The sequence below is a fragment of the Plectrocnemia conspersa genome, unplaced genomic scaffold (genome assembly GCF_051122295.1).
Source record: "Plectrocnemia conspersa isolate PC_06_02 unplaced genomic scaffold, ASM5112229v1 ptg000005l, whole genome shotgun sequence".
NCBI classification, from domain to species: Eukaryota; Metazoa; Arthropoda; class Insecta; order Trichoptera; family Polycentropodidae; genus Plectrocnemia; species Plectrocnemia conspersa.
In genome coordinates this window covers 25,630,017-25,649,855 of record NW_028277169.1, presented here as the reverse complement: position 1 = coordinate 25,649,855, position 19,839 = coordinate 25,630,017, and the positions used below count along the sequence as shown (strand labels likewise).

Genomic DNA, 19,839 nt, shown 5'->3' with positions numbered 1-19,839 from the left:
ATCTTATATCAATATTGTGTAATAATATTTTTATCATTGTTTATTGTAGATTATTTAATGCTAAAAATACAAATATTATTATTTATTTTATCATTGCTTGTTGTTGAATACCAGATAAAGATACAAATTTGAAAACAGTGTGTACTAATTTAAGTAAAAAACTTGGATTATTATAAAAAAAGTGAATTTAAATCAGAAATTGCCTAAGATCAATGAGTAGATACTGTTTTTTATTTTAAATTAATTTTATGATACAACTGACACCCTCAAATAATAGCTTTTGGCACATTTTTTGTTTATAAATAACCCAAAACAATGATTTGATTGTATCAGTCCATGTGTTTTGTTATTAGTAACAACAATAAATACACACAATTGATGAAATTGTATATCAAAAAAGACTTTCCTATCATATTTTATATAACGTGGTATTGAGCAAAATTTATAATAATAAACTATTTAATTTATATACACACACATATGTATATATAGTATGTATATATTTAACAATCATATTAAGTTTACAATTAATAATTTCAGAATTGCACGCTTTTTCATTTTTCATTGATTACAGTTGAATTAATTAATTTAACTAGGTTTTTTTTTATATATAATAAAGTTTTACCTATTGAACACGATTATTTTTTAATCATCATCTATTTTATCAAACCGAAGTAGTGATTTGCTCGATCACTTGCACGTTCCTGATGACCGGTCTTCGGCATGAGCTCCTGCAAGATCCGCCGCGTGACCAGTTTAGATCACAACGCGCTAAGCCTTCGGGTACGCTCTTGGAAGGCCTCAGCCCTTTGTTATAATGTCTGTACTGATACGGAGATCTCATACAATTATATATACAATTAGGCTCTTCCGACATACAACTAATATAGTTACCGTCGTGCTGGCAGTCTAGCGGTGCCGCAAACGATAGCGATTTAGGTAGACCGTTCTGTAGATGACCGTACGGATGTGGATTGTGAGAGTGGTGATGGTTGTAATAGGGATGCGAATAGATCGGTACTACTGGTTGAGCGTAATGTCCGTAGTTTACTGGCGGACAATGGTTAAAGTTGTTGTTGAATCTTTGCAGCTGAGGAGATATACCCGGACAGATGCAATCGCCGTTCGTCAGTACCGCCGGAGCCATAGTAGAATTTATAGAGTTACTAGGCTCTGGACGCTTAGAGAATCCGACGAAAAATAATAGTATAGCTCCTATTATAGTTGTGGCAAAGGAAAAGTAATAGCCAGCGCGTGGACTTTGTTGATTTATATAGCCGGTCACGGGTACGCCCAATATTACAGGAATTGCTTTAGCACCTTGGACGAAACCTAAAAGGTAAATAATTAATTATTAATACATAAAACATGTTTGTCTAAAGATGTTTATAAATATATATTTATTTTTTTCATCGGCTTAATTTGTTTAGTATGGGAATTATTAAATTTTTTCATACCCCATGCTCTAGTGAAATGCCTAGCACGTACACGCTCCATAGTTAACATCTTGACTGAATATAAAAATCCACCAAGGCATAAACCATACAACCAAACGAATAGTACATATCCATGATATCCCTGTACACTGCTCAATGCTAATAGTGATAGTCCTGAAATATTATTATTTAATTATATACATGAATTAAATATATATTAGATTAATGAATCTTACCAATTCCAAGCATAGCGGCTTGTGCTAAGTATTGACGTGAGATGAGGCATTGACTACTGGGTCTTACAATTACAAGTCCAAAGCCAACACAACCAAGAGCCGTTGCAAATCCTAAGAACGTTTGCAGTAAAACTAAAGCACTGTCTTCTAAGCCTTCTTTATATCCTTGGAGAGCCTGAAAATATAAAATTGTATATAATTTCTGTTGGTTTTTTAGGCTTATTACAAAAATAACATATATGCATAGCAGAGTGCTATTTGATATATAATTTCAACTGATATACAATTAATATGCATGTCGAATGAAGAAGAAGAGTTTCGCAGTTGGTTTCTCTGGTCTCTGGTCCCTCATGGTCAGCTAAGTCAAGTTATCGTAGTGAGTCTTAAAAGTCTGTGAGTTGTCTGTGACTCTTAAAGGGAGTCGAGTGAGTAAATGAGTGATTCTCGTCCATGAGTAAGTTTGTGCACTAAGTGAGTTTCCTTCTATGAACTTGGATGAATGGAAGAGAAGCGCATTTTAGAACCAATAGCTTTATTGTTTAACTCCGCCTTCGGTATATCACTAAGTGAAACGTATTTTCCATGTTACCATTTGTGGGCGATTAACAATGCTATTCCGTGAACAAAGCCATGAGTGTTGTATCTAGGCGTGTGCTTCAGCTTTTATGTTGTAATCATATATAATTATTGAAAGCTTTTGAAATTCTGCGTGGATATTGAACCTATTATCCTTTTAAAACACTCTTCTCTTTAATAATTTGGCGTTTATAATATTTGGAGTAGCATTTCATTATATTCCTTTATATAATATAGTAATAGAGCTATTACAAAAAAAACTTGAAAAGAAAAGTGATTCAATTTCACGTTTTCTTGTGTTTTGTTAAGCTAACTCTTTGATATTATAAAGGGATGATCAAACTTCAGTATCCGAACCTTTTTTAGAAAAAACTTAAGAAATTATCTTAAGAAATGCGCGCTACTTCAAGAATACTTTAGTATTGCGCACTCTTTATGATGCTCTAGTCCGCAACAGACTAGAATCTGACTCTATTATATATATATTTTAGGCGTAATGAGTCAATGTAATGAATTGAAGCTTGAAAAATACAGCATAAATTCCTTTATATAATAATAGATATTTATTTTTGAAGGGATACGGGTACTATCCGTTCCTGTTTTCCAGTGTTTTCATTTTAGGAGCGCTGGGATTTGTTTCATTGTCAACTCGCAGGAGTGTTTATATAATAAAATACTTAGAAATTGCTCAAAGGCATAGTAGACAACCCTTCGGTGCTTGAGCAGCTCTAAATGTGAGCTCCGGAAAGTGATTATAGTTCTCGGTCGCATCCCCTTTTCTTACCTGTGAAGTCTAGGACTGGGGTACTTGTCAACTCTTCTCTGGCAAAGGCCGTCCGTCTGCTTAATACTGTGGATCGATATGTTGACATTTTTTCGTGTATATATGGGATTTGGTTCAGTTCGTATGGGATAATGCACACCTGTTGAGGTGATTTGTGCCTGTCCTTTTATCTATATATATGGTGTATATGTATGTACATATATGAATATAAGTATTTTTAAATTTTAATATATTTTATGCTTTTGCCCATCTTGACGCATTAGGTTATTCTGTCAGGTCATGATGTTCTTAATTTTAATAAATAAATAAAAAATAAATAAGAATAGCCCAAAAGCTGCGAACGCCATGTCTTTGGCTACACTTTCACTTACAGCAGCAATATTCTCGGCTGAACTAGTGCCACGATGATGGACAGGCACCCTATCTCCAACGTTTCCAGTTTCTTCAAATTTTGTGAATTTTTCGTTCCATAATAACCATAATCTTCTCGTAAATTTCGATACAAAGTTCATACAGAATTGTTATTTATGTAGAACAATTTAAAAAAATTATCGCGTTGAGCGATCCATTTCGTAAATGTGTTGTTGTAAATTAACATCTGACCTTTTGAGCACGCGTGATTATTGACAGCTGTCTGATTTATAATGCTGCCAACATATAAAACTCGAATTAGATCACCCCGTAGCTTTCTACAATAGAAGGCATTGATGAAACCGTAACAAAGAAATTAACGCCAACACAAATAACAAAATAATGTGCACATTTGAGACGCGTATCCCAAAATACCGTCATTGATTTAAACAGATTAAAATTATCTCGTTGCTGAACTAATAAAATAAGCTGAGACTATAGTTACCCCCTCACATTTATTTTAAATAAGCTAAAATGCAGATAAATAACTTAATTTCCGTTTGCTACTCATATCATAACTTGCACTTCGTTTCCAACTTGGAATACATGAGTTTAGCTTGGAATAGCATTCAAGCAGAGCTATTGCCAAATTGATTCATATGACAATTTAAAGTCGTTTCCACTTCGATCCCTAGCTCAGGTGCAGCCAAGCAGTCACTTTGAATCTCTAAGAGTGCAACCCAATCTTCGAGATTGTGATAATTTATAATTTAAAGTATAAAAATATACGCATACAAGTTCAACACATTTATGATATGCAATTATACTAAAATTTATATTTCATAGCCTTAAATATCATATATTTTTAGTACAAAGAGTAAAATCGATATTAGAATCTCAAATCCATTTTTTTTGCTATTTTGTATGCATATTAAATCTAAGGTACTACATATAATTTATTGTATATGCATAATAAAAGCGTGGTATAATCCAAAGGGGACCGACGAAGGGTCTTAGATGACATGTGACGCTGGAAACAAAGGATCTGCATTAAGAAAATCTGAAACCATAAGGTCGTAAGCCTCGAAGCCTGAATGTGGTCATTTAATAAAACGACACCGTATTAGTCTTCCAATTGCGAACAAAACCGCAATTTATCTGCTGACAGAGACGATTAGGACTCCCAATTTTTTTATGAGGGCTGTCTATCTATAATACATCATAACTATAAAAGCCTAGACCGTTATGTATATTTGTATATGTGAGGGATATTTTATTATATTTTATTAACAACAATGCTGTTGAATATATCAGGTATATTGTGTATTTAAAACGACCGTATCAATTACTAATCTTGCCAAATGAAATATTTAATGATTTATTTTTTCTGTTCAAAAAGAGGCGTGCTAATATAGCATGTTTATGAAGACGTTGTTGCGTTCATGACGAAGATTTAAGTGGAAGGCCATCCGACGTGAGTGATCTACTCAGGAGGAAAACAAAATTATGGTCATTGTAAATACAGTCAATGGTATGTATTAACTTCATCCAGTAAATGTCTCAAATCTACTTGCTTAATACGGCCAATAATAACCTCGATTGTCACTCAGTTCACTCTATGCTTGATAAATAAAAATTTGATTACCAAATAAAATACGGGCGTGTATAATCCGAATGCGGCGGTCCCAGATGCCAAGAGGAGCATCTGAACAGTTCTGCTTTTCAATGGTGTGAAATCGAAGAAAGGCGGCTTAGGCACTCGAATGTGAGTTTTCTTCTCTTTCACCTGGAAAACAAAAAGGGGGAGATGAATGGTGAGACGTGACGCATCTAGGTGTGATCTAATTTGCTTTAAAAGGTTGTTATTCACCTTCTTCCTTTGATTTTTCAGGTGGAGTATGGCCCTCCTTTGTGGATGATACAAGGAGGCACTCCTATAAACCATGCCTAAGAAGAAGCCTAATATGAGTAGTCCGGTCACGGCTTGCAGTCCCAGACGCCAGCCCAATTTTCTAAATTATTTTAGGCAAGATTATAAGCTTGCTCAATACTGGTAGATAGAGACAGATCGCTTCTAAATAATTAACAATATTAAGAAAGCAGCTTTACAGAACCGGGAGATAAAATTACATCATTAGTTATATTACAATGTTCAACAAATATCATCAAGTTGTTATTGAACTGTCTCTATATTACAAATATGAGGTAATGTAATAATGACATATTGATTTACCCAACAGCTTCTTTGTAGAATACACTGAAGAGAGCAATTCCGACGCCGGCGCCGGCTTGTGCTACCATTTCGACGAACTCTCTTCGCTTCCGGAAATAATGACCCAGCATGAGAGACGAAGTTTCCCTGACGATTCCGCAGCCAATGCCCAAGACGATTCCTGAGATAAGAAACACGAAAATTGGCATTAAAATATCATTAAACTGGTATACATATATACGCGTGGAAGCTGATGCTTATTTATGTGTATTGAATACTCGCTCCGTTTCCGACCCTCGTTCTCCAATTTCCCGGGCCAAATTTATGTTACCTTTCCATTCTACATATCTGGGGTAGTGAGAGAGAGAGACGTCTGGTACGTGAGCTTCAATCCATTTTCATTAAATGGCCGGCTAATCTTTGACGTCTTATCTGGATAGGGTTTTTATGTTGGGACTCGCATATAAATGCTAATAGAGTCCGTGAATCTCATGATTGCATAATATAGGCTTTACAATCATTTATACGAACTATTTCAATTTAAAATTTTAATAATATTTTGTTGTTCTGTCAAAAATGACGTTTTACAAGATCCATCTTTTGAATATTTTTCTGTAAATATACACCTACAACTCGAAAAATAATTTAACAAAAATATTTTTGATATAGAGCTTTATATACTGTCGCTAGTTATTTTTTTTAACAGTTTTTGAATCCATAGCTAAAAAAGAGGTTTATATCGTAAAAATGCTCAAATGCAAGCATCATAGTATCTGTATACGTCTACAGGAATAAAAATGTAATTATTTTATTTTGGCTAAAATATTTTTTTGTAATTGGTTAAATGAATAGAATCGTACTAGATTAAGTAAATATTTCATTATATTACTAGAAAAATAGAATAGGGTTAATTCAGATGATCAAAATCACAGAACAAAACCCCATAGTTATATATATACATTTCAAATTTCTCTTTATTTATTTTTAATCTTTTATACATATTTTATTATAGCACTAAAAACTATTTTTTGTTTATGATTAAGAATCTTTCACAACCTAATATATTTTTATAGTACTGTGGGGACCACACAGAGCACTCGTTTGTGGGGATCTTCGCGTTACAATCTGTGTCCAAAAATAATCATCAAGAATAAATTAGACAAAGTCCTTGTTACGACTAGAACTAAAGGGTTCTCCATAAATAACACCCAAGGATTCTCCGGTGCATTGAATGAATATTTCTGTGTAAATTTGGACGTTCACATTCTGAGAAAGTCCCCACCATACAATCACTGTAACAGAGAGGGATCATACTCTGCTATACTGTCGCTGCCACGCCACCTACAAGACCTCTGAGGATCTTCCACTGACATCATCCCTCCGCCAGTTTCTTCACCATCGGAGAAAACATCTCGCCCATCATATGTAATATAATCTAATAAAATACTTGCGTCTTACTAGCTGCGAAGTCACACCCCTTAAGATTATCAAACCTTGAAGTGCTAATTTTTTATAACGCTTTACTTATATTTTCAAAAATAGTTATTCTTTAAATATTTTCCTAAGGAAAAAATGTAATATTTATAATGATAATATTAACCATGGTTTCCCGTATCTTGTAATCAACCTATATGTTTATAAATACTATTTCAAACAGTATTTCACCTGTGGTGACCGTTTACTATATGTTTGAATGTTTCTCGGAACCACTTAAAATAAAGAAATTGTGATAATATTTCGAGTTTTGAGACCGAAGAGGTGTGACTTTGCAGCCGGAAAGCTGGTAACAGTTTATTTAGTATAATATTGTCGAGTTGTAAATATGTTGTAAATTTAGCGCTTCTCTCGTGTTTCAGTCTAAGACTGATTGTCTGCCATATTGTATCGTGATCATTTGCTCTTGTCTGGAATCGCAAGATCTTCTGCCATGTGAGTGTCAGACTTTTTATATTATTGATTCGAGACGTCTCCGGCAAATCACAGAGATGAAAAAACCAGTTAGCTAATTGCATTGCTTGTATATTTGACTCACAAAATACGTGCACGCCTTAAATAAGTAAAATTTGCAAGATGAACACTTTCCGAAGGTCGGTAATGCAAATGCGTATATCACAATGGTGGTTTTTATGCTGAAGAGATGCATTGTCTATTGCATTCGTTATGCACCAAAAGATCACGATAGTGCTTATGGGATTTTTTCAGTTACGCAATTATGTTATTTAATATTAGCCTTTTGTTAAATAAGCTTTTGTCCAAACGAATTATTATTTCCTTTTCTTACGTTCGGCAGTGTCGTTTATATGACCTTGACGGTAACTTCGCAGCTGGCCGGACCCCTTACAAAGACATTTCTAAAGTTATACATAAAGAATAAAAAAAAAACAGTTTAAATTGTATCTGAGAAACTTCTTTCGCCAGGCGTCAGAGATATCAACAGTCATGCCAGACAGTAGATATTGATTCGTTGACCAAAGTAAAGAGGACCGCATTTTTTTTTCTGTGACACCATTAAAGGCCTCTTAGTAGGCTGCTAACAAGGCCGCCTCTATAAAAAACTCAAAAACCACAAAAGGATTGACGCTGAGATTTTCATCTTTCAGCAAAGGCTGTCCCTACACCGAGACGGCAGCCTTCCGAGTTGCCTCCAAGGAACAAAGACCTACCATGAGAATCAGCGAGGATCAGCGAGGAGTGCCATCTTGTTCTCCTGAGGGCAATGATACCAGAACGCGCCATAGATCAGTATCCTCAGTGACTATATAATTTACAATACTTTCTTTTTGTTTTTGTATATGCTACAGGCAAAGTGTGTATTTCGAAAATGCATACATTAACTAGACAATGTATGCACAAATAAATCACTTCAGTTATGGCACATACAAAATAATTTATGAACAATGTAACTATTTGTTGTATGCTATCGCTATTCAGTGTCAGTAAATAATTTATATCATAAACCATTTATATAAAGTAAATCTTGTTACCAATTTATATAATACTCCTTTTAAGTAAATTCGTTGCAGAAAATTATTCATGGGATGTTTATTGCTCAGACCAACATTCGCATGCTCACACCTAGCCTGTCCAAAACTTATTTTTTTTAATGATTGGCTTTATTTTATTGAAAGCTTTAACTAAAACTCATAGTTAGTGCATACTTTGCCTAGTCACTGTGTACTTTATCGAAATAAATTTCGTGTATGTGTAAGTGTTAAAACACTTACACATAAATGGATATTTTATTTACAAATAGGATTTTTATAATCAAATCTAGGGAGCACTTATTGGTTCGCCGCTTTCACCAGTAATAGGTAATCTGTTCATGGAATGCTTTGAAACAGAAGCTTTACAAAAAAAATAAGTATTTATCTACATAAAATTAAATAAAAAAGTATGCTTTTCGCTACTTATATTTGTTATATTAACATTAATTATATATAAAATAACATCAGTGATATATAAATTTCAAAGCATATTCCGAGGGCTATTTAACATATACTTTATATTTTTTAATGCAGGCGATTTTATGAAGAGGACTGCTATCTTTCATCAACAGATACCTTGTCAGTCAGAATCTTTCAAAGGATCAATTTAATATATTTTATCACTCACCATAACTTAACATAGCTTGATGTAGTTGGACAGCAAACGATGTAAACAGACAAGCCAGTGCTAGCAGAAGACCACCGATGACAGCCGTCAAACGTGTAGATTTACGCCTACAAACAGCCACAACCAGAGGAGCAGTAGCCAACGACACACCAACGCTAAGTCCACCCATGCTGGCTGTAAGAAAAATAAATAAATCCATTATGATTGAGGAAACTAGGTCATGACTGAGAATACATTTATGGTATATACATATATTTCGCGTGAGATGGGTTTTAGAAGCTGACGTCTTGGGAACACCTGTTATCCGCAAGCCATTGTGATAAACTAATGGTAAACGCATTGTGGTAATAGCCATATTTGATGTTTATTTTACTTACAGTACCAATATAATGTCACTAAAATTAAAACTATTTTTAATAGGTAAAATCAATAAATCTAAGAACTACAAAAAACATCAATCAGTCAAATAAAAAAAGTGAGTAACATATTTTTTTATTTAGTATCATTAACGCTCGTTTCTGTCATGAAAGAAATAATTTTTATATTTTTTACGAATAAATTAACTGACTCTTTCAACTTGATTGCTCTTCTTATAACGTTGTTAATTAAAAAAAATATTATAAAAGATTTTATATTCTTATATAATTTTCTGGTATTTTTTTTACAATGAATAACATGTTACTGTTGTTTTAAACTTTTCTTAATATAAACTATAATACATAACCGTGTCAAACAAAATTTTTTTTCGCACATCAAAACATGCACTCAAATTATTCGACTATGTAAAATCATTAATATCGTAAATCGAGGGATAGGTTTATATATAATTTAATTCATGATCATTTTTGATCACATGGACTTTGAATTTTCAATATGTCTTTGCCTTAACACAATAGAAGGTAGAAAGACTATTTTTTTATGAAGCAAGATTGTGTTCATTACGTCGATACTTTACATATTATTTAAAGTAATTATCTTTTGGCACTTACTACTGAATTATGCCGTTTTTTTATTTTTATTCAAATTATCGCTTAAATTTGAGTCCCCACTCATAAAAATGTTTTATGTATTGTAGTACATAGTTATTTTTGAACCTTAAATTCAGATGCTGTATTTTATTGAGGTTTATCCGTTCAAAAAAATAAAAAAGTGAACTACTCGTGTCAAGGGATTACTGCGTGTTTATGTATTATGTGCGTTGCTTAAAATTTCAAGACACAATAACAATTCACATCAAAAGCACATAACAGTACGCTGCATCATTGATCTCCCGCTCGCTCCAGATGCGTTGAGGTTTTCCATTGGCCTGTGGCCAAATGTTATGGTCTTCCACCATTAAAGATGTCCCCCTTGGGACCAATCTGCTGTCAGAGATAAGGGTAAAAAATAAAATAAAAGCGAAAACTCGCTGAGAGACGAAACCACCTCACCATATGTGTAACACATTACATACATATATGTATGTGTTACTTACATATACACGTGATACATTTCAGCTTCAGGGGTTAATTAATCAAAACGTGAAGCAACACTCTGGTTAATTTTGAACACACACATTCAAAGAATGTTTACCATCGTGGCTTACTTAATTCTAAAAGCAAACATTATTTTAAGTTAATCTACTTATATATAATATAAAATATGCAATACTCCATTTATATATAATATGTGTACAGTATGAAAAAATCACATGATATCATGTTTTTATTTGGAAAGTTTTTTTTGCACATTTTTTAAATACGAGATGAATCAGGAAAGTAAAGAAAATAATTCTAAAGTATTTTTGGATATTTATTTTCACAAAAACAAATTTATGCACATATGTTTCTAAAATATTAATAAATATTTATTAAACTTTTAATGTAGATAAGAGTAGTATTATATATACAACTTTTATGTCTGATTTTTCTTAGTTTAAAGCATTTATTGTATCTGAAAATCTGAAATTGCTAACAAAGAATTATTGATTAAATATTTACTAATGTACATTTAAAAATGACCTATTCTTGCGACACCATTGCTTCTCATTTACGAATATATCTGATATATGTAGGTGTAGGTGTATATTATACAAAGCCTGAAACTCTCATTATAATATAGAATCCCAGATTCGTGTTTGTTAGTATATTCTCTTTAAAGAAAACCTTTTATCCTCGTTATACCGATCCTTTGTGTCACACATTGGAAAAGCTATTTGATCAATTTTTTATTAGTATATCATTCGACTAAAAAATATAAGGCCTCTGAAGCTAGACTATCGAATAACCCAACAAGGATTCTCTGCTATAATATATTATTATACAACACTGAAAGCGACGCTGAAACATTAGTATTTTTCACTCGAAATTGGCTATTGTGATTCGTGTATTTCGTTACAAAGTTACAAAATGTACGTAGCGGTGATTGATTAAATCTCGCATAACGAAGTACATACTTCAATATTAACAACGTACTTTGTTAGAATTTTCATTTTTTCCTTTTATATTTATAGCATGAAAATACAAATTAATTCTGGGAAATTATTTAAATAATAATATGTCAATTACCAACAGATATGTCTAAAGTTGAGGCGTTTGTGAAATTTACTGACAAAATATTTTATATTTATGGTACATATTTTAATAATTAACCCTTTGCGCTCGTAAGTCGACTATGTGTCGACATCGTATTTTAAGCGTTGTACTCGAACGTCGACAATATGTCGACAAAACTTTGAATGCATTTATTGGCTTTGTGTTCAAGCAAATTTTGAAAATTTAAATTTATTAATAGTAAAAAGACTTCTGTTAAACACATTTCAGTAATATTGAATTTTTAACTTATGCAAATAACTCAATAATCTTAAATTTACAAGTGTAAGTTTATTGTAAAATTTTTCATTGGAACATGGTCAAAGCGCGCGCTGTTAGGACGGCATCGCGCTAGACTTGACAGATTTAGGTTGTCAATTAATGCTTTAAAACTGATTTTTTCCTTCTAAGGGCATCTATATTTTTATGATATGGGATGAAACGGGATCATATGCTCTAATTGTGCATAATTATTACTTTATATTGTGTGTCTGTTATGAAATAAAAATAAAATTTTTAAGACGGAAAAAAGAGCGAGATGCCGTTATGCTAGCAGAGCTCGCTTACTCGCTCGCACTAGTAAAATGAGCGATTGACAACTATCGACCTGGGTACTCAACTCAAACGATAATATTAGTCTCGACACATTTAATATATTTTCGAGCTAGTAAATAGCTAAATTATGTAAAACAGAATTAGTAATCTGTGTTTTAATTATTTATAAATACATATATTGATTTTCTTTTAAAAATTATCCATATAATTACGAATGATGATATAATAATATATTATTACTGTGACAGTAATAGTATGCGTTTATGCTAAGACTATTTCTACCAATTTTAAATCTTGTACAAGTATTTAAAGTTTTAAGTTTTAGGATATTCTTTTAATGTAATCATTTTTTACGATCAATTAAAATTATATTTTTAAAAACTGTTTTAATAAATTCAATACTTAAAAATTCAAAAATAAAGCCACGAGGCCAAGCTACGCTGGTTCGTTCTAGGTGTAAGAACGCCTGCCAATCCAAAACAGATCCCCACAAAAAAACAATGTAATATTTATCATTTCTGCCTCAAATGGGCAAATACATACGAAAAACTTGTAGAATATTTGTCTAAATATAAAATTTGATCATTTTCACAAAATATAATAAAACTTTACCGGCCCTATCTAATTTTTTTTATGTACAAAAAAATTAGGTGAGGCCTGGCCCCGATTGCATTTAGATTATCACCACAGCTGATATTTTTGGGCGCCATTTCGAAATTTGTTAATATGTGGGGACACCTATTCATGCCATATTTTTAAAAATATTATGGATCAAATAATTGATTTATAGCCTTAAATTATACTAAAAAGCCATTTTATTAGGCTCAAATGCTTACGGCACCTTTAAATGTCCAATGAGTACTGGCGATTTTCTTGATGACACCTATAGAAGTCATCCGCGGTGAAAGGGTTAAAAGTCTTGTAAAACATGTTTTTTTCAGTAAGTTTTAGGATTGTATTGTACTTATATAAATTTATTACTTATTATTTACACTCTAAAGGTGGATGACTCAAATATGCGTCATTGAAAAACTATTGTTAAAAGTCGTTTATGCACAACATAATCAACACTTACACGTTTAATTGAATAAGATTTAAAACACGGTTTGTAAATTAGTGATATCTATTATATATTGTTAACTATAATTACAGCTTACAATCAATAGATGTCGCTTAGCAGTTAGGGCTTAATTTTAATAATAGCGCATTCTTAATATTAAAATGTTTAGTTTGCTGCGGGGACCTGAACCGATAGTCTCTAGGATATCAGTTTAACGGCTTAAGGACTACCGGTTATACAAGACAATCTAAATATAAAGTTGTAAAATCGCCATGACGCGCTTTGAATGTCTCTCTGTAAAACATATGACTGAAGAATATAGACAAGGTTATTTTGCTCGTGTAACACCATAGACCAGGGATCAGCAAACCTTTTTTGTGAAGGACCAGATTGTAAATATTTTAAGTTCAGCGGGCCAGGAAGCAAAATTAAAATGAGCTTTATCATTTCTCTCAAATATTCAAATGTTGTGTAAATATTAAATATAAGCACTGTTTTTGTTTTTAGCTTTAAGTTTAATCTGTTAAGAAATCTCATGATATCTGCAGCAAAGGCTAATTCTCAAATCTATTTAATTTCAGATAATAATAGCTGAGGGCGTGGTTTTTCGTTGAAAAAAATTTTAATCGCTCCTATGATTTAAAAAATCTTAGTCAACCTATACCATGACTGGGCCATTGGACTACTGTATGGTAGAGAAAGTCGAAATATACGGCTTATATTATGATAAAAAAATAGTCACAGAACTGATGACGGTTAAGTTCACGATAGTTAATAAAGTTTACGGTTATTACAATTGTTTTAATAATACACAATAAATTTAAATGTTTTCTATAGTGCCTGTTGGTGAATAGTGCATTTTTACAAAAATCATATTTTTTTCTAAAAAAGCTTATACTTGTTCTGCTTTTAAATTTACCACCATCAGATGTTACACATTTTATTCGAAATTCACTTTAAAATGTACTTTGTTAACGTTTTTCAACTTTATTATTAATATTTTCATTTGTAGTAGTTCCATGCAAACTATTCATCAAAACTATTTTTTCTGTCACCTTAACATAGCATTGACTGCTTGAATAAATAAATTAGTGCAAACCAGTAACTTATTTAGTAACTTACTGTTTGCAGAAGCCTTTAAAAATGCATAAATACTGCTACTATTTATACATAACCCTTTACTTATACAAAATATTAACTATTTGGCAAAGGCTACATGTAATATTTTGACTTAGAGAGCCATGCAAAAGCCTGAATTCAGCAATGGTGTTAATCGAAAATAATTTAAAACCACTGAATTGAGTTAAAAAAACTGCTATTTAGTTGTCTATTGATGTTACACACAATGTGCTTATCTTTTAGCAACTGTTCTCGCCGAAAAACTGGTAAACGAACAAATCTATTGCAAAAGGCGTTACGTGGGCACTGAAGATGCTGTCAAATTTAAAGTTCATAACGTCACGGTGAAATACAAAGCAATAGGAGCACCTTATAAGGTGATACATAGCTAGCTCCTTACCTCGATTGTTAGATTGTTAGATTTTTTTATATGTCAAATCTATCAATTACTTGCAGGCCGGATTAAAATAAGCAGAGGGCTGGATTTGGCCGTAATTTTCTGACCTCTGGCATAGACAGTGAATATATTAAAAAATATCTAATTTAATTTGGCCTTCTTTTTCGTATCTTAAATATTCCTATCCTAAGTGCACGTAAACGCAGGACAAATACCCCCTGGACATATATCTCCATCAAAACTCCCCTGGACATTAACCCCTCGTACAAATAATCCCCTGTGCAAATAACCCCCTGACAAATAGCCCCCTGAAAATTAACCCCCCGTGTAAATAACCCCCCTGACGATTAATAGAGATAAGTATTTTATATAAGTTGTTATTATCTATAATAAATGGTCATTATTTCAATAAAATAATGTTTAATACGAATAATCAATATCAATACTAATTTATTTCATTCAGCAAAATACAGAATTTTTAAAATATCAATAAAGCCAACACACTTACGAAGAAAGTATACGTATTGTATATTTTGTACCGGTGACCGGTGCGAGCAAAATTGTTATAAAGAGTATTAAAAAAAATAAAAAATATTATTAGGCTAGATACATATGTATGTATAATACAGCTAAACTTTGGTAATGGCATCAGTATATGTTTTATTAAGTATAATAGAGCGTCACGAGACGTGTTAAGTAATATCTGTATTATATTTATACGTGGCGGGGATTAATTGTCAGGGGGGCTATTTGCATGATGGGTTAATTGTCAGGGGGTTATTTGCACGGTGGAAAATGTCCAGGGGGGTTATTGTCCAAGGGGTATATTTCCAGGTGGTTAGTGTCCTAGAACCATATTTCTTAATCTACATTTTCCTTTATATATGGACCTTCGCTTTACTTTATTCGGAATCTCATTATCGGCAACTTAGCGTCAAAAGTGTTAAATTTTCTTTTAAAAATCATTGGTTAAATCGTCAAAATGTATCCTTTTGCTTAAAACATATGTGCTGATGTGCATATTGTTTGTGTTTTATTTATTGTAAGGTGCATAACAATTTTTCGTATTAAATATGTTTTAAAACGTTATTATGTTATTATATGTTTTATTTAACTAACAGTATATTTTTTTTTTTTTATAATACGTTTATTGTAATTTGATTTTCTAAAAAGTGTAAAACTTGTTAATGGGAATGTATTAACTATTTACCAAGAAAAAACAACAATTAAAAAAAACTAAAAACTAAGGTTTTACTAAGAAAAAAAAACAACAAGTAAAAAACTTGTACTCTTTGTAATTTTAATCTTGATTAAATTATATTGTAACCATTATTTTTTTGTATGAACGCAAATTTTTGATCGATGTTATGAGCGCTAAACGCTATAGAACGAGCGCGATGCGCAAGATAATAAGCGCATTGCGCAAGATAATAAACGATAGGTGCAAAAAAATACAATCAGTCCAATATTTTAATTATTTAGAATTCATATGACATCTAGCTATTTACAAATTTCTTAATGGTTATAAACCCCTGCCGCTACAACACTCAGCTGTTTTTTAAATAATTAATTTATTTGTTTTGCCGCGCATTTGATTGCGATGGACGAAAAATCATCTAAAAACATCATTACATTTACCTTCCTATACTATGTATACCTAATACTATGTCATTTTTTTTTTTGTGAATAGTAAGTACAATTCTTCGTGAACACATTTTAATAAATTATTCTTTTCTAAGTTTCATGGTTATCGTTTTACAAGTTATTTAAAAAAGTACAATATAAAAAGTTATTTTCCGATTAAAGTATTAAAATTATAATGTATTTTAAATATTTAATTAATTTTTTTTTAACTAAAATACTGACAAACTATCCACCTTTCGCTGTATTAATTTTAATTTGTAAAAAGATTAGTCAAAACATGTTTTATTTCATTTTTACTTCCAAAAATTGAACTTATAAAAAATCTTGAAATTAAATACGAGCTGGCACTACCCCAACCAAAAAAAAAATACGAGTTCAAAGGGTTAAAACATTTTATCGTTATTTAAATATTATATACCTATTGTTGAAATAATGTTTTTACAAGTATGCTTATTTAGATGTAATAAAATACGCAGTGAATGTTAAATCAGTTTCAGAGCTCGAATGAAGTTCATCTCGATTTCTGTGTATCAGTATTTTATACACTTGACCTCACCAGAGGGAGATTTAAAGCTCGCCCGATCAAAAACTGGTTAGGGTGTGAGTTTCTGTTCAGGGTAAAACAGATTGCATTCGTATAAATTTGTAACGCTATTGTAATGCATTCAAGACAAAAAGCACAATGGTACTTTGTCATTTTCTTTTATGACGCACTAAGCTATGGTTTTTATGGCAGGTACTTAGCTTTATATGTCTGTATGACAAAATAACATTTAACCCGTCGTTGTTTATGACTTAATAAAATAAATATCAAAGTCTCTAAAGAAGTGATAGTTGCTTGCCAGTGATCATTTTTTATACATATGACCCTCTCCACAAGAGATTTTGCTTTCCGCCGCTTTCGGTAAACCGGCCAACTTTAAAAGGTTTGCGAGTTTTGAAACAAATTGCTGTTAACAGCTATCAGATTATAAACGGCCGTTTGGATGGCAATCCCGAATGCACGTGTTATCATTTTCAATATATTTTCGAAGGGGACTTTTTTTTATTCATGACAGAAATTTTTGCTAAAAGCTTTATGACCATTTTTAGATCTGCTGATTCAATTCATCTATTGAGTGGTCCAGATATTAAATGGAAGGATGGTTCAATATTTACTTGTTTTTTGCGACATAAGTTCTGATAATGTATCTTTTATATAATTATGCTTTTTATATTAAAATTTAAATATCTAAATTAAAAGTGCTGTAATCTAGCAGTATAATATTAAAAAATGTAAAAATATGCATGCAATTATTAAATATTTCTGGCATAAAAAATGATAGTATAATCTTAGAAAAAACTGCATACACTAATTGTCAAACCAAAATTAAATATAAATATATAGTATACTATTTTCTAATCATAGCTATTTTTAAATTGTATATATTGTGTGTTATAGATTTTAATACAAAAATTAGCAATCTTTTTACAAACTTGGGTAGTCCCCTATAAACATGTCTAGCATTGTCACAGTGAAACATATTGGTTAATTGTGAGCAGTATCCAGTGGAATCAAGTCTGGTTTGATCACTATGATCACTGTGATATATTTCTACTACACTAAATCCACTTTTAATCGCCAGTAATGAACTATTTCAGAAAAAAAAATCGATTTGATTGCATTTAAGTAACGAATCGCAAGCATAAAGCTATGTATCTACTTTTTAATGTTTAATTATTGCGGCACCTAGATGTCAAACATCTTTATGCCTGCACTACACTCTCTGAAAGTTGGCCAAGGTTGGCCAAGGACGGAGAATATAGTAGGTTAATTCGGGGTTACTTCGGTCGAGTTCGGTTCTGCCCGCTCTAAAATCTCTCGGAAGCTATCCAAGGTTACCGAGATCGGGAGGTAAAGTGGGGGTAATTCAGTCGACTTGGCCAGCTTCGAGCGCTTCCGAACATTGTCGACAAACGGACCAAAGTCGGAGCTGCTCTCTCGAGCGCAAGCGGTGAGATACTTCCCCTATTGCTTTCTCGCGTGTTAAGTGACGACAGTGAGAAAGATAATGACATGGTTTTTCGCAAACTGAGTTCAATTTCAATATGCGCGTAGCCGTCCTATGGTCAACACGCATGACGAGCGCTGCATTGTAGTCACGTGGTCAAGTTATAATACCACATGCTTATCGGGGACTTCAACAGACTCTTACTGACATCTTTGAATATTTTAGGGCACCAAAAGAGATTAATTATATTTTTTATAGTATATTCTTCTAACATATATCGTTATTATATTTTTTTTCATTTTAAATTAAATAATTAAAAAATAATTATTATACTTGATTTTGTTAAAAAAATCGTTTCGAATATCTTTATGTATTTTCCTAGATCGTTTTATATAAATGTCACACCATAACGAATTCTTATTTAGAATTGATGGCGAAAAATTCTAGTATAGTCACAGATGTGGTGTTCCTATTCTGAAGTATCATTTTTATAATTTATGGTATTATGCAAAAGCCGACAAATATAGTGCGTAAATTGAATTTTTACGATCGAAAAGTTTTCACTGATATTGTATTGGTGAGTGCACACACAAACTTTTATAATTATCAGTAGCGTAATTTTAATAATATGACACTTTAAAAATTGCGATTATTCGGCACATTTTTCGATCGCGCGCAAATATGCTGGCTGTACGTGACAGCAGCCGCCGTGCGGACGTCATTCACGACCGCCGTCCGGATGGCATATGAAATTTGTGGCAGTGTGGCCGCTACTCGGAAGTCGGCGACCTCGGCCCACTTTAGTTGAACTTCGATTCGGACACTTCCAGAGCATTAGCGTTTCAAAACTGTAATGGCAATTATATTTAGCGCTTTACTAATGTTGTTTACTAACAGTATGCTTTTGATATTATAACAGATGATAAAAAAGCATCTTTGATATTAAAATTTACTTCTCTGATGCTCCAAAACAAATTTCTGAACATTTTATCTGTAGCATCAGATAACATTTTATTACAATTTTGCATCATTATGTGACAAAAATCGTCTTTATTTACTGACAAGTTTATAACACAGCGAAAATGTATTCGATTGCCACTTTTTAAATTAGTGTACCATACTAATAACACTAATTAGTGTGTCATAAGTACATTTTTAATTATGTCTGCCGCCAATAAGTCAATATTAAAAACACTGGTTGCGCAATAAATTAAATATTATATATACATCACATCCAATCATGCAAATGTAATTAAAAGTGCACTCCCCAAAATCAACAAAATCTGTTTTATGATC

General features: G+C 32.1%; 1 protein-coding gene across 7 annotated transcripts in view; it reads right to left on the bottom strand.

Moving 5' to 3' along the window:
- Nucleotides 1-550: 550 nt before the first annotated feature.
- Nucleotides 551-19,839, bottom strand: part of LOC148235298 (monocarboxylate transporter 8-like) — a 306,309-nt gene continuing 287,020 nt past the window's right edge. For 5 of the 7 annotated variants that reach the window (XM_088186597.1, XM_088186598.1, XM_088186602.1 and 2 more), the window contains 7 exons: nt 9,208-9,381; nt 5,617-5,776; nt 5,254-5,395; nt 5,029-5,169; nt 1,673-1,847; nt 1,458-1,610; nt 551-1,332 (listed from right to left, as the gene is read on the bottom strand). In XM_088186597.1, coding sequence (XP_088042723.1) covers nt 665-1,332; nt 1,458-1,610; nt 1,673-1,847; nt 5,029-5,169; nt 5,254-5,395; nt 5,617-5,776; nt 9,208-9,381 — 1,613 coding nt within the window. In that variant the 3' untranslated portion in view covers nt 551-664. The remainder of the gene's footprint in view (nt 1,333-1,457; nt 1,611-1,672; nt 1,848-5,028; nt 5,170-5,253; nt 5,396-5,616; nt 5,777-9,207; nt 9,382-19,839) is intronic. The other 2 variants (XM_088186600.1, XM_088186601.1) reach the window with 2 other exon arrangements.